This window comes from Nerophis ophidion, linkage group LG05, assembly GCF_033978795.1.
Source record: "Nerophis ophidion isolate RoL-2023_Sa linkage group LG05, RoL_Noph_v1.0, whole genome shotgun sequence".
NCBI classification, from domain to species: Eukaryota; Metazoa; Chordata; class Actinopteri; order Syngnathiformes; family Syngnathidae; genus Nerophis; species Nerophis ophidion.
This window is the reverse complement of record NC_084615.1, coordinates 48,004,084-48,020,403: the sequence shown is the minus strand read 5'-3', so window position 1 is coordinate 48,020,403 and position 16,320 is coordinate 48,004,084. Positions and strand designations below refer to the sequence as shown.

At 39.7% G+C, this 16,320-nt stretch overlaps 1 protein-coding gene across 4 annotated transcripts in view; it reads right to left on the bottom strand.

Moving 5' to 3' along the window:
• The window catches only part of LOC133553230 (A-kinase anchor protein 7-like), an 85,828-nt gene that overhangs the window by 19,096 nt on the left and 50,412 nt on the right, over positions 1 to 16,320 (bottom strand). Inside the window, exon 9 of one of the 4 annotated variants that reach the window (XM_061901186.1) lies at positions 49 to 112. The exons of the other annotated variants lie outside the window; for them this stretch is intronic. Coding sequence (XP_061757170.1) covers positions 49 to 112 — 64 coding nt within the window. The remainder of the gene's footprint in view (positions 1 to 48; positions 113 to 16,320) is intronic. 4 annotated transcript variants of the gene reach the window in all.

The following is a 16,320-nucleotide window of genomic DNA, read 5'->3' as shown; positions in this document are numbered from 1 at the left end:
CCTTATCTTTCTATGGTGCTGCTAGTGTTTTAGTGAGTTTAATATTACCTGATAGTCAGAGGGGTTTGTCCACGGGTGTCTTGACGCCATGTCTCACGGGTGTCGACGGCAGCTGTACGGACGACACAAGCTCAGCTGATATCCGGTAAGAGGCGACTTTTTAACCACAATTTTCTCACCGAAACCAGCTGGTTGAAATTCGATAGGATCCATGTCTGCTTGACCGCACTCTGATCCGTAGTAAAGTTTCAGCTCCGGGAATTTTAAACAAGGAATCACCGTGTGTTTGTGTGGCTAAAGGCTAAAGCTTCCCAACTCCATCTTTCTACTGTGACTTCTCCAATATTAATTGCAAAAGATTCAGCAACACAGATCTCCAAAATACTGTGTAACTATGCCGTTAAAGCAGACGACTTTTACCTGTGTGTGTGCGTAGCGCTCATACTTCCTAAAAACGCGTTACGTCCTGCGTACACGTCATCATTACACGACGTTTCCAAGACGAAACTCCCGGGAAATTCAAAATTGTAATTTAGTAAACTAAAAAAGCTGTATTGGCATGTGTTGCAATGTTAATATTTCATCATTGATGTGTAAACTATCACACTGCGTGGTGGGTAGTAGTGGGTTTAATAAAATGATCTGAAGTTAATTATTTAAATCACTTCATTGTGAATTTGTTTTGTGTTGAAATTATATGGCTCTATAGACACTTTCACGCTTTAGTGCGAGCATCTCACTAAGAAAATGAAAGTGTGTGAAATTGTTTACTTCAAGGCTCAGTCAGGCAGGCGGCAGATTTTGTATGAACCCCTTAATACTCCACCCACTCCATTTTGTGTGAATGTGTGATGAATATAAATAACCTTTTTTGCTGATGTTTGTTACTTACAAAAAGTGCACTTGAAATTGTGCGGTGCCAGCATGACCAAATGGAAGGCATCCTATCCAGGCAAAAGCGAGTGTGTCTGACATGTAGCCATTCAAAAACTGAATATGGGGGAAAAAAAGTCTACTGGCATGTACTGTACAGCGTGTATGCTTACTACATGTACTGTCCTAAACCTATAGTACACCCTTTAAGGTTTGTTTCCTCCAACTACTGACATAAAAAAATCCATCGTACAATGCTTATAGTGTCCTTTCTATAATGCAGTCTTGTTCTTATGGGTTTTTGCACGGAACTTGGAAGTTGAAGTATTCTATTATAGTGGGTCGGCTATAGGATAACATTTTCCTCCATAGAAAACCTCCCAAAAGGCGGTTTGTCTTGTACTTTGGATCTAAAGCTTTATTCATAAAGAACAGCAGGTGGCCTCAAACAAGTACTCCCTAAGCGAGTCAAAGCTTTTTTTCTGGTCATTCACACAATCAGTGACCTAAAAAGATGAACAATGTTTTGTAGAAATTAGTTTACTTCGTAAGAATGGCAGTTTTAGAATGTTGTCTAAGGCAGCAGTCTTGCCCGGCGGTGAGTCTTCTCAAACATTCGCCAAAAGGCATAAACATTATTGAAGAGGTGGGGGTGACAAACTTCATGCTTCCTTCAAGCTTCCCTCAAGAAACATGCATAAGCCACGCGTTGACCTTCAAGTTCTTTATTTTTTTTGCTGCAGTCATTCTTTTACATAAGCAAATGCTGAAGTTGCTCTTTAGCTGGCAGGGTAAACATGTGATAATTGCTCTCCAAATTAATTTTGCTGCAATTTTCTGCTTATTCTTTAGCAGGTACAAAGCCCGTTTCCATATGAGTTGGGAAATTGTGTTAGATGTAAATATAAACGGAATACAATGATTTGCAAATCCTTTTCAACCCACATTCAGTTGAATGCACTACAAAGACAAGATATTTGATGTTCAAACTCATAAACTTAATTTTTTTTTGCAAATAATAATTAACTTAGAATTTCATGACTGCAACATGTGCCATCGTAGTTGGGAAAGGGCATGTTCACCACTGTGTTACATCACCTTTTCTTTTAACAACACTCAATAAACATTTGGGAACTGAGGAAAATAACTGTTGAAGCTGTGAAAGTGGAATTCTTTCTCATTTTTGTTTTATGTAGAGCTTTAGTCGTTCAACAGTCCGAGGTCTCCGCTGTCGTATTATACACTTCATAATGCGCCACACATTTTCGATGGGAGACAGGTCTGGACTTCAGGTGGGCCAGGAAAATACCCGCACTCTTTTACTATGAAACCACGCTGTTGTAACACGTGGCTTGGCATTGTCTTGCTGAAAAAAGCAGGGGCGTCCATGATAATATTGCTTGGATGACAACATATGGACCATTTAGCATTAATTGTACCTTCACAGATGTGTAAGTTACCCATGCCTTGGGCACTAATACACCCCCTTACCATCACAGATGCTGGCTTTTGAACTTTGTGCCTAAAACAATCCGGATGGCTTTTTTCCTCTTTGTTCCGGAGGACACCACGTCCACAGTTTCCAAATATAATTTGAAACTTGGACTCGTCAGACCACAAAAATACTTTTCCATCAGTCCATCTTAGATGAGCTGGGACCCAGCGAAGCCATCGGCGTTCCTTGGTGTTGTTGATAAATGGGTTTTGCCTTGCATAGCAGAGTTTTAACTTGCACTTACAGATGTAGCAACCAACTGTAGTTACTGACAGTGGTTTTATGAAGTGTTCCTTAGCCCATGTGGGGGTATCTTTTACACACTGATGTCGGTTTTTGATGCAGTACCGCCTGAGGGATCAAAGGTCCGTAATATCATCGCTTACGTGCAGTGATTTCTCCAAATTCTCTGAACCTTTTGATGATTTTACAGACTGTAGATGGCAAAATCCTTAAATTCCTTGCAATAGCTCGTTCTAAAACTGTTCGACAATTTTCTTACAAAGTTGTGACCCTCGCCCCATCCTTGTTTGTGAATTACTCAGCATTTCATGGAAGCTGCTTTTATACCCAATCATGGCACCCATCTGTTCCCAATTAGCCTGCACACCTGTGGGATGTTCCAAATAAGTGTTTGATTAGTATTTCTCAACTTTATCAGTATTTATTGCCACCTTTCCCAACTTCTTCGTCACGTGTTGCTGGCATCAAAATCTAAAGTTTGAACATCAAATATGTTGTCTTTGTAGCATATTCAACTGAATATGGGTTGAAAATGATTTGCAAATCATAGTATTCCGTTTATATTTACATCTAACACAATTTCCCAACTCATATGGAAACGGGGTTTGTACATCTGTATGTTACGTTACCACAAGGGGCCTTTTGTCACACAGCCATCACACTTAAACACTTTTCCTTTTTTCTGCTGTGTTCACCAAGAACAGAAACTTGCAAGAAGCAGTGTTAGCAGACTATGCGATGCTCTTTCTAAATGGTGGTCTGGCTAAGATGAATGAAGTCGAGACAAAGTGGTGTAGCTCATTGTAATGGATTGATTGTGCTTTAATTAAATGCAAGTGCAAACAAAGAAGCTTAGCATATCCCAGTATGGAGTCTAATGGCTTCTGAAACTGTACCAAGAGGAAAAAGAACCATTCGTCCCATTGATATTACTTCCTTTTCCTACTCCTATGATGATAAAAGTTCACACAGTTTTCCTCGGGAGAAAGTATTGAGCCACAATTTCAGGAGATTGGACTTAAAATACAATTAATGGCAATAAAGATTTAATGTTCAGGTCACTTTTTGAATGCAGGTTTCTCAAGTCAAAAGACAAGTATTATTTTGTGTTTTTAATATGTCCGCTTAAGGCCAAGCAGACCAGCGCTGAAAGTTATTCATAATTCATACATTGTGTGGAATTTACTCTTATATCTTTTGTTTTAGTAAAGATGCCATGCAAAGTTTTTTTTTTAGCAGTGGTGTCTCTATCCGATCTGGATTGAAGATATCGTTCTGATAGCAGCAAAAACACAAGTATCGTTGCATGTAAAATATGTAATATAATCTCTGATACAAGCAATCCTGCAGTGTTTTTACTTATGCAAAGCGAAACAGCTAGTTAAAATCTAAATATCCCATCAATAATAATCGATAAGCACAAAATGATGGTCTTTTCTTGTATTTAGTCTAGTCATTCACAAAAAGAAACATGGTTGGCTATAGGTTACTAGTATATAGCAGCTACACAACAGCTAAGCACCAAATAGCACACAAGCTAGACATAGAAAATAGGTCTAAAACAGCATAATTGTCAATACAAACAAGTATCAAAGAATTATAGTTGCATATTACACCTACAACATCTCCAAGGCAAAAGTGTATTAGAAAATATCCAGTGAAAAATGTGTTCGCATCATTCAACTTACTGCGTCATTAACTTAACTTTAAAGGGAACTGTACATTTTTGGAACTTTGCCAAAATACACAATCCTTATGAAAGACAAGCACACATGTTTTTCTTTTTTTCATGCATTCTAGCTAGTAAGTAAATGCGATCAAAAGTCTGCTTACAATGGAGCCAAAGGGAGTTGCTCTATTCTGCCTATAAAGCGCTTAAAAAAACATCCAAACACCTCCATCAAGGTTTTATATACACACTGTAAGTACAAACCCTGTTTCCACATGAGTTGGGAAATTGTATTAGGTGTAAATATAAACGGAATACAATGATTTGAAAATAATTTTCAACCCATATTCAGTTGAATATGCTACAAAGACAACATATTTGATGTTCAAACTGATAAATATTTTTTTCGTGCAAATAATCATTAACTTTAGAATTTGATGCCAGCAACACGTGACAAAGAAGTTGAGAAAGGTGGCAATAAATACTGATAAAGTTGAGGAATGCTCATCAAACACTTATAGGGAACATCCCACAGGCGTGCAGGCTAACTGGGAACAGGTGGGTGCCATGATTGGGTATAAAAACAGCTTCCATGAAATGCTAAGTAATTCAAACAAGGATGGGGCGAGGGTCACCACTTCGCAAGCAAATTGTCAAACAGTTTTGGAACAACATTTCTCAACGAGCTATTGCAAGGAATTTAGGGATTTTATCATCTAGGGTCCGTAAAATCATCAAAAGGTTCAGAAAATCTGGAGAAATCACAGCACGTAAGCGATGATATTACGGATCATTGATCCCTCAAGCGGTACTGCATCAAAATCCGACATCAGTGTGTAAAGGATATCACCACATGGGCTCAGGAACACTTCATAAAATCACTGTCAGTAACTACAGTTGGTCGCTACATCTGTAAGTGCAAGTTAAAACTCCCCTTTACAAAGCCAAACCCATTTATCAACAACACCCTGAAACGCCACCGGCTCGGCTGGGCCGGAGATCACCTAAGATGAACTGATGCAAAGTAGAAAGATTTTCTGTGGTCTGACGAGTCCACATTTGAAATTATATTTGGAAACAGAGGACATGGTGTCCTCCAGAATAAAGAGGAAAATAACCATTCGGATTGTTATAGGCGAAAAGTTCAAAAGCAAGCATCTGTGATGGTATGGGGGTGTATTAGTGCCCAAGGCGTGGGTAACTTACACATCTGTCAAGGCACCATCAATGCTGAAAGGTCCATACAGGTTTTGGAGCAACATATGTTGTCATCTAAGCAACGTTATCATGGACGGCCGTGCTTATTTCAGCAAGACAATGCCAAGCCACGTGTTACAACAGCGTGGCTTCGTAGTAAAAGAGTGCAGGTACTTTACTGGCCCACCTGCAGTCCAGACCTGTCTCCCATCGAAAATGTGTGGCACATTATGAAGCATAAAATACGACAGCGGAAACCCCGGACTGTTGAACGACTGAAGCTCGATACCGTAGTTGATAAGCATTCATCAGCCGCTGTTGCCATTTCTAATCCAAAGTAGCGTAAAGGTCTAACTTATATCTGTCGGTAGACTCGCTATGGAAGCACTAAAAACTACCGGTATAGTGGGTTTACATAATTCACCCACATAACTTTAGTTATTAGAGAGTTCCGGTCGGACAGTTTTATACAGGACATCATTTTGGCGTTGTTGGTGCCCTACTGAGCCACGGAAGAGGACAAGCTACTCCGTTATTGATTTAAGCAAAGTCTGAATGTCATGAAAACAGTTAGATCCATCTTCTGACACTTCTTCCACTCCCATCCTTGCACACTACACAGGTACACCAAAAGAGACACAGTCAAAGTGGAGCCGCGAAAATAAGACCGCCTACAAAATGGCGCATCCTGCAGTGACAGTCAGAAAGGATAGTCTGTAAAACATAATCTATGCATTATTTTGACCAAATAACCACCATTACATGTTATGTAAACTACAAGTCACCAAGTAATATGACTCTAAGGTGTATGTTATGTAAACTACAAATCACAGTTTTAAATGAAAAAAATAAAAATAATTCTATGACCCCTTAAATGTATAATCTGGCGACTTGAAGATGGTCTGTGAAACAATCTATGCAACATTCTGACCAAAGAACCATCATTATACTGTATGATATATTCAGCACAAGGAAGAGTTTTAAATTCAGAAAAAAAAAAATCAGAATATGACCCCTTTAATGCATCTTATAACACGGTGCGCCTTTTCTGTAAAAATAGACCTGAATAGACACGCTCATCGGCAGTGCGCCTTATAATCCGGTGGGCCCTATGAACCGAAAAATACGGTAATTTTCAAAAACGCATCACAACGTTTGCTTTTTCCTGTCAACAACATAACTGATTATTACTCACTGAAGACTTCATGAGAGCAAACCAACATAATAAAACAACACTTACTGTTCTAAAATGCAAACTGTTAGGTTGTTGTTATATATTACCGTTTAGTTGAAAAATGACTCAATAACTTGGCCCTGCGATGAGGTGGCGACTTGTCCAGGGTGTACCCCGCCTTCCGTCTGATTGTAGCTGAGATAGGCACCAGCGCTTCCCACGACCCCAAAAGGGAATAAGCGGTAGAAAATGGATTGATGGATGACTCAATAACCCTTGCGAAGAAAAAAGTAGGGTGAAACCAAGCGTTTTTGTGACTTTCTCGCCATTTCTGGGTATAAATTGGGTGCCAAAGTTGACCAACTTGTTGGACTATGTCCTCATCCTTCTACAATCAAGGTGAGGGGCATTACTTACGATCTCGAATAACCTTTCACAAGCTTCGAGGCAAGAAAGCAGTTCACCAGCATGTTATCTCTCTTTGACGATGCACCGCTAAAAATAGTTTGTCTGCATTAACGCTTACAATAACATCAGTAATACTTGGCTAAAAATGTAATCATGAGATGTAAAAGGTGTGTTATTTAGTAGGCTTCATGGGCAGAATAGAGAACCTCCCATTAACTCTACAGTAAGATGACTTTAATTTACGTTTATGTAGGAATTAGAATGTATTAAAACAAAAATGCATCTGTCTTCTTGTGTCTCATGACTGAATGATTGGCAAAATTCCCTCCCAAAAAGTAGATTGCCTCTAATGATATATTGTGGCCCTATGTATCAACAAAAAAAACAATGACCACTCCTCTTCAACGTGAAGACAGCCTAAGTCCATTCCAAATGGTGATAATAAATAGGCTAGTGTTTTTCATCCAAAATAATTAAAGTATTTCCGATTCCTGTTAGGGTTGCACATCCCTTTGTGATGGACAATTCATTGCGCATCACGATACATAGGTAACGATGCTATTCAAAAACTATGAATTTCCCCACCTGGACCAATAAATCTAAATCTAATCTAGAGATATTTTAGAAACAGAATGATTTGATGAGATTTGTATAAGTGTATAATGATTCAATTTTATTTCATTATTGTTTTCAAGCAAATATATATTTAAAACACAACAACATTGAAGAGATAATGTTTTGACAAGTCTGCGCATCCGGCAAGTACAAGTGTTTCCCCCATTCTGCCTCAAGGCAATATATCTACTTTTTTGTGGATAATCGCCTAACAGTTAATATTACTTGATGTACACATTTTATTTTTACACAAGAAAAGAACAAAACCATCCCTTACTGTGCAAACGCTCCTTTATATATGTTAGAGGATATACAGGTGCTGGTCATATTATTAGAATATCATGAAAAAGTTGATTTATTTCATTAATTCCATTTAGAAAGTCAAACTTGTAGAATGTACACATTCATTCCAAACAGATTGATACATTTCAAGTGTTTTTTTGCCAAAAGGGAGATGATTATAGCTGACAACCAATGAAAACCCTAAATTCAACATCTCAGAAAATTAGAATATGGTGAAAAGGTCAGATATTGAAGACACCTGGTGCCACACTCTAATTAGCTAACTAACTCAAAACACCTGGAAAGGCCTTTAAATCAGGGGTCGGGAACCTTTTTGGCTGAGAGAGCCATACAAGCCAAATATTTTAAAAAGTGTTTCCGTGAGAGCCATATAATATATTTTTTTTAAGACTGAATACAACTAAATGTGTGCATTTTTAAGTAAGACCAACATTTTTAGAGTATAATAAATCTCTTATCCTTTTTAATAACATTGTTATTCTGAAGCTAACCAACAATAAATAAAATACTTCTTTCCATTAATGCGACTTCTTTGAACAGGTGCAGTAGAAACCGGATGGATGGATTAAAATGCATTAGAATGTTTTATATTTTGAACGTTATTTTTGACACTGATTACCACCGGAATTATTCATTACTTACCGTGTTAAACAATGTCAGCTAAGATTTATCTGAGAGCCAGGTGCAGTCATCAAAAGAGCCACATCTGGCTCTAGAGCCATAGGTTCCCTACCCCTGCTTTAAATGGTCTCTTGTTTTGATTCTGTATGACACACAATCATGGGGAAGACTGCTGACTTGGCAACTGTCCAAAAGATGACCATTGATACTTTAAAGAAGGAGGGCAAGACACAAAAGGTCATTGCCAAAGAGGTTGGATGTTCCCAGAGCTCTGTGTCCAAGCACATTAATAGAGAGGCGAAGGGAAGACCAAGATGTGGTAGAAAAAAGTGTACAAGCAAGAGAGATAACCGCGCACTGGAGAGGATTGTCAAACAAAACCGATTCAAAAATGTGGGGGAGATCCACAAAGAGTGGACTGCAGCTCGAGTCAGTGCTACAAGAACCACCACGCACCGACGTATGCAAGATATGGGCTTTAGCTGTCGCATTCCTTGTGTAAAGCCACTCTTGAATAAGAGACAACGTCAAAAGCGTCTCGCCTCGGGTCAAGACAAAAAGGACTGGACTGCTGCTGAGTGGTCCAAAGTTATGTTTTCAGATGAAAGTAAATTTTGTATCTCCTTTGGAAATCAAGGTCCCAGAGTCTGGAGGAAGACAGGAGAGGCACAGAATCCACGTTGCCTGAAGTCCAGTGTCAAATTTCCACAATCGGTAATGGTCTGGGGTGCCATGTCATCTGCTGGTGTTGGTCCACTGTGTTTCCTGAGGTCTAGGTTCAATGCAGCAGTCTACGAGGAAGTTTTAGAACGCTTTATGCTGCCTGCCGCGGACCAATTTTATGGAGGTGAAGATTTCATTTTCCAACATGACTTGGCACCTGCACACAGTGCCAAATCTACCAGTACCTGATTTAAGGACCATGGTATCCCTGTTCTTGATTGGCCTGCAAACTCACCTGACCTTAACCCTATAGAAAACCTATGGGGTATTGTGAAGCGGAAGATGCGAGATGCCAGACCCAACAATGCTGAAGAGCTGAAGGCCACTATTAAAGCAACCTGGGCTCTCATAACACCTGAGGAGTGCAATAGACTGGTCGACTCCATGCCACGCCGTATTGCTGCAGCAATTCAGGCAAAAGGAGCTGCAACTAAGTATTGATTGCCGTATATGCTGAAACTTTCCAAGTTCATACTTTTCAGTTGGCCCACATTTCTAAAAAATATTTTTTGGTACTAGTCGTAACTAATATTCTAATTTTCTGAGATACTGAATTTGGGATTTTCAGTAATTGTCAGTACTAATCATCAAAATTTAAAGAAATAAACATTTCAAATATATCACTATGTGTGTAATGAATTTATATAATATGTAAGTTTCACGTTCTGAATATAATTACTGAAATAAATCAACTTTTTCATTATATTCTAATAATATGAACAGCACCTGTATAGTTTGGACCTTGGCAACAGGCGCTCAGACTACAGTAGATCTGTCCAAGTTAAGTCTACAAGCATGAAAACAACTCTGATGAGACACCAAACGTCTTCTATGATAAACTGAACAGACAATCAGTTTAATACCATGATAGTAAAAACTAGGAAAATGTTGATGGGCCTGCTATCTGTGCCTTAGACCTCTAGCCGGGACTGCCGTACTTATTAGATGGTGCCGAGTGTCGGAATGCATGAGTTTTAGGTGTAACTGCACAAGATGAGCCACAGGGTTAGCCTAAACTAGTAGCATGTTTACATAACAATGCTAACAGGTGGCATGTGTGCTAACAATTACATGCAACAGTTTAATATACCAAGTAATATGACTCTAAGGTGTATGGCGGTGGAAATACAATAACAAAAGTGTAAAATTAGATGACAAAGCTAGCAAGTTAAATTTAGCTTGCTAGCATGCTGATGATTGCAAGCTAACAGGTAACAAATGTCACATACCAAGTTATATGACAGGTGTAAACAGATACAAAACTGGCTCAAAAAGTTAGCATGCTAATGTCAGCATATTGGAAAGCTAATAGCGTTCCAACAGTTAGCTTGGGTCACGTACCAAGTTATATGACTCTAAGGAGTATGGCTGGGGAATTACAATACAAAGTGTAAAATTAGCAAAAATAGTTATCACTTATTTGTTAGCATGCTAGCATGCAAACGTGAACACGCTAACAATTAACATGTGTCACATGCCAAGTTATATGACTGTATTGATTGATTGATTGATTGAAACTTTTATTAGTAGATTGCACAGTTCAGTACATATTCCGTACAATTGACCACTAAATGGTAATACTTGAATAAGTTTTTCAACTTGTTTAAGTCGGGGTTCACGTAAATCAATTCATGGTACAAATATATACTATCATCATAATACAGTCATCACACAAGTGAATCATCAGAGTATATACATTGAATTATTTAATTATTTACAATCCAGGGGGTGGGATGAGGAGGGTTTGGTTGAAATCAGCACGTCAGTCATCAACAATTGCATCATCAGAGAAATGGACATTGAAACAGTGTAGGTCCGACTTAGCTGACTGTAAGGAGTATGGCTGCAGAATTAGACACAAGAGTGTAATATCAGCTGGAAACGTTCTAATGCTAATGTTAGCATAGTAACATAATTTAGATTTCTGCCAACGGCGCTAACGAGACCTTTCCGATGGTATTACATATGTGGGGGTGTTGGCCGGTTCGTCTTGTAGTGGCGGTAAGAGAAATGCGTTGGAACTATAATGAGATGAAGAATAAAGTTTGAAGTATGAGCAAGAATAATATGGACTGCTTGCATTGGAAGCGCCCATTCACTGCTGCTTGGCAACATGTGAATGGGCGCATTGCAGCAAGCCCATAATAACTTAGATGACTGACACCACCAATAGGCACATTCATCTTCAAGTACAAAAACACACATACTATTAAAGTGAAATAATTACCAAAAGAGATAAGCAGTTGAAAATGGATGAATGGATAGAATTACGGGATTTTTACATTTGTAAAACACAACATAAATCCCCAAATATGTTGTAAGTAGGTCTAGGCCAATTATAAGTCAATTAATCAAATAATAAATGAAAAAAAAGTTTTCCAGCGTTGATAAATCATCTTGTGCAAGAAACACTCTTTTTAGCACCTTGCTCAAACATCTGACAGCTGTGTGGTTGCCGATGTCTCTACGCTCAGTCACATGGTCCTCCAAAAATGCAACAAACTGCCTGTGATTTAATGCTCGTACCCTGAACGAAGTTCACTTATTTAGTTACATTTTGCGAATGTTGGTGTATAATACAATGCAAAAAATACACATTTCTGATCTGCGTCGATTTCAGTCACTTTATCTTGCATACGTTCCAAAAGTCCCACACATCTACCCGTAAGATTTGGACAACCGTCCATTGTCACACCTGCCAGTCCACGTCTGCATTTGCCTCCTTGGACAGATCGCTCCCTCCGGTTGTCCCTTTTATTGAGCGCATTGCTGCAAGCTCCTATGTAATCTTAAAGTTTGTTATCCCCTTAACAAATACAAGCAACTGGGTAGAATTACAGACATCAAAGCTTTTGTCCAAAGTCAAGGAGAATAAGTACAAATTTGCCACTTCACGTTGCAAGTGACGCTCCAGATTCCCCCCAATTTCTTCGATTCTTCTTGTCACGGTTTGCTGGGACAGCGAAACTTGCTCAAATGCTTCTTTTTTCAGGACATATTAGTGCTGCAGAGTCCACCAAGCACTCTGACAAATTCCCCCTCTGAGAATGACTTACTTTTTTGTAGTGATTTTGTGGGATATCACAAAGCTCATCTTGCTTTGGTAAAAAATCTTTGCCGCTTTTGTAGCTTAACCAACAAAGCTTCACATGTCCTCACCCTTTAAAGATCAGCTATATTTTGGTATTTCTTCGCGTTTGTCAGCTCGTAATGCTGACTCACATTACTCGTTAAACACAGCAATCTGCTCTCTGCAAACTAAACACATAACTTTACCTCTGACTTCAGTAAATAAATACTTAGCAGTCCATTTTTTGTTGAAAACCCTGCATTCACCATCTATTTTTCTTTTTTAAGTGTAAGGCCAACATTTTTGAGCATTTAATCATGTACACGTCTTGTTTCATGTATTGCGTCATTTTGTACTTGAATAAAACATACCTTCAAAATAAACACAATGCAGCTTTAGTCCAGGCATGAGGTAATATTATGAAATGTGTTTATTTTGTAATTCCAAATGATCCTAACGGTTTGTAGAGCGGTTCCTGATTCCATCCCAAGCTTTCCCCATCCTCGTCAAGTTCGTTGTGTCCTTGACCAACACACTTCTTCATTGCTCCTGATGGGTTGTGGTTGTTAGGGCATTGCGTGGCAGCTCCTGAACCAACTGTACCTTCCATCTATCCATTTTCTACCGCTTGTCCCTTTTGAGGTTGCGGGGGGTGCTGGTACCAACTTGTCGAAATACATCTTCATTCCTATACTATTCAGGTGGGAGGCATGATTGATGATCTTAAATTAATGTTAAACTTAAAGTACCAATGATTGTCACACACACACTAGGTGTGGTGAAATTTGTCCTCTGCATTTGACCCATCCCCTTGATCACACCTTGGGAAGTGAGGAGAGCAGTGGGCAGCAGCGGTGCCGCGCCCGGGAATCATTTATGGTGATTTAACCCCCAATTCCAACCCACGAGCAAAGGAAGCACCTTATCACTCAGTGATGTAAGCATTGGCACGCACGCAAGTTATGACGGTGCCACTATAAATAGTTTTTCTGCGTTAGCGTTTATAATAACAATATCACTAATACTTGGTTAATATTCAAGTCATGAAATGTAAACGGAGTATTGTTGGCAATTTTTGGAAGTTTTTTTTAATGAGTTTTAAGGGTCGAATAAAGGACCTTCAATTAGCTGCGCTGTAAGCAAACTTTTTATGCATCCGTCGTCATGTCTTGAATAATGATTGTGATTCAGAGTGTAGACTGTATTTTATTTTGTGTGCGGCATACATTTGTTGTGCGCAGAGGACACATGCAGAGTGCGTAATTGCGCAGACATGCACCTTCGAGGGATCGTTGCCGGTGATGCTTTGTGTTGTAAAGCACTGTGCTGGGTGTGGGACACTGGCGGTTCAAATGAGGCAGAATTAAACTCATCACTGCTCAAAGAAGCCGGAACAACACAAAAACCGTGCAGAGGAAAAAATAAGCGTCTTCAACTATGTCCGTTGCGCAAATCATTTGTCAAGGGGCACACGGCCAAACAAAGGGGCAACGAGATCCATGGTGCGTGGCTGCTGTAAAATTATTGGTTTAATTACAGGCATATCCGAACCAGCAATTTGGGGATCTCACGGGACAGAGGAGTGGTTAATGGGAGTTGAATGAGAAGTGTATGTGTTCAAAGCTTGCCAGGGATGACGTCACAGACGCCAGCTGCTGGGTATTGACGGACGGCGAAGCACGGAGACGGTCCGTGATTGTGCTGTTAAGCAGCCTCGACGTATCTCATGGAAATCTGGGTTAAATATTTTGCGGGCAGCCAAGACTCTGGCATTGTTTTAAAGAAAAACTGTCACATGATTGCAAGTGTCGCCGACACCCGGTCTATTATTAACGTCCATTCTCGTCTTTAGTTATGTAAGCTTAACACGTCGGACCAAAAATGGTCCCCCGAAAAGTTGTATTATAGTCATATTCCAGGTATTCCTCATAAAACATGTTTGTGACATAAGGCCATTTGCAATTTTTATTTATTTTTAAAAATTAATTTTAATAAATTGCAGTAATTGTATCAAGACCTCACTCGTTCACAATTGAGGTCAGAATGACCCCAAGCAGCTCCTATGGAATCTTCTATGAACCTTTAATTCTTAGCAACTCTGACTGTCCCACTTACACATCTGATGTCATCTCTCACATCTAATGGACGGCGTGGCGCAGTGGGAGAGTGGCCGTGCGCAACCCGAGGGTCCCTGGTTCAATCCCCACATAGTACCAACCTCGTCACGTCCGTTGTGTCCTGAGCAAGACACTTCACCCTTGCTCCTGATGGCAGCTCCCTCCATCAGTGTGTGAATGGGTAAATGTGGAAGTAGTGTCAAAGTGCTTTGAGTACCTTGAAGGTAGAAAAGCGCTATACAAGTACAACCCATTTATAACCCATTTACAGTAACTGGCCATTAAACTGGCAGGGGTGTCACATGTCTACTTGTGTTTGGTGGCCATGTTGGCAGGAGAGAAACGTGACTAGTTGTGTTTGGTGGCCAAGTTGGCAGGAGAGTCACCTGACTCCTTGTGTTTAATGGCCATGTTGGCAGGAGAGTCACATGACTAGTTGTGTTTGGTGGCCATGTTGGCAAAGGAATCACGTGACTAGTTGTGTTTGGTGGCTATGTTGGCAGGAGAATCACATGATTAGTTATGTTTGATGGCCATGTTGGCAGGGTAGTCATGTGACTATTTGTGTTTAATGGCCATGTTGGCAGGGGGGTCACATAATGAATTGTGTTTGGTGGCCCTTCTTCAAGTCGCTTTCTGGCAGTCGCTTCAGGATGCACCGTTTTGCAGGCGGTCTTATTTATATGGCTCCACTTAGCAGCGTCTTCTCCCCGTCATCTTTATTGAACCGGTGTTGAATTCAAGGACATGATTCAAAGAAGTGTCAAAAGATGCAGCTAACTAATCAATAACTAAGCAGCAGCTCCTCATTCGTAGTTCACTCGTGCAACAACAACACTGGAAATTTGTGACGTTAAAAACCATCGGACCGGAACTCTCTCATAACTAAAGTTCCGTGGGGGAATTATGTAAACACACTACACTGGTAGTTTTTAGTGGTTCCATAGCGAGATATAAGTTAGAACTCTATGCTACTATATATGAAAAATGGAATCAGCGGAAGATGAATGCCCCATAACAAGAAGATATGGAAAAATAAGAAGCTTATCGACTACGGCGTTTCCACGGACTACATTGGCGGACCCACGCAAATTTTCAGGACTTATGCAGACCCCAAATACACATCAGCAGGTCCCAGAAGGTAAGAAAAGTTGGTTTTGCATAATTTTGCGAAACAAAAGGCTGGATAATATGTCTGCTAATAGGTGCCATTTTGAAGTCGTTATACACACACCATAATAATAGCCGTATGTTAAATCACAGTACGTCTGACTATGGTAGCCGTAATGCTCTGACAATATATCAAGCGGTGCGACTTCGTAGCTTACCATTTTGACAGACTTTTAAATGCTTTGTGTAATGTTCTATATTCTGAATGGAACATTTAAAGTTTTAGTGTTGTTTACTGGCGTCATTGTGCAGTCTGCACCTATGTCTTATGTGTGACTGCCATCTACTGGTCACACTTATTATTACACAATGTACCAAATAAAATAGCTTTAACGTCGGTAATCACAACCAAAATGATTCTCTACATTAGTCGGATCGGGCTATAGGGCGCTCTGTCCCTTTTTTGAGAACATGAAATGATTTGAAGTGTGCCTTATAGTCCGTTAAATACGGTAGTTGTGTTTAATGGCCATGTTTGGCAGGGGAGTCACGGCACTAGTTGTGTTTGGTTGCCATGTTGGCAGGGAAGTCAAGCGAGTAGTTGTGTTTGGTGGCCATGTTGGCAGGAGAAACAGTAAATAAAATGAATGTACTATGTTAGCTTCCAATGTGTTTACAACATATTTGACTCACATAAATATT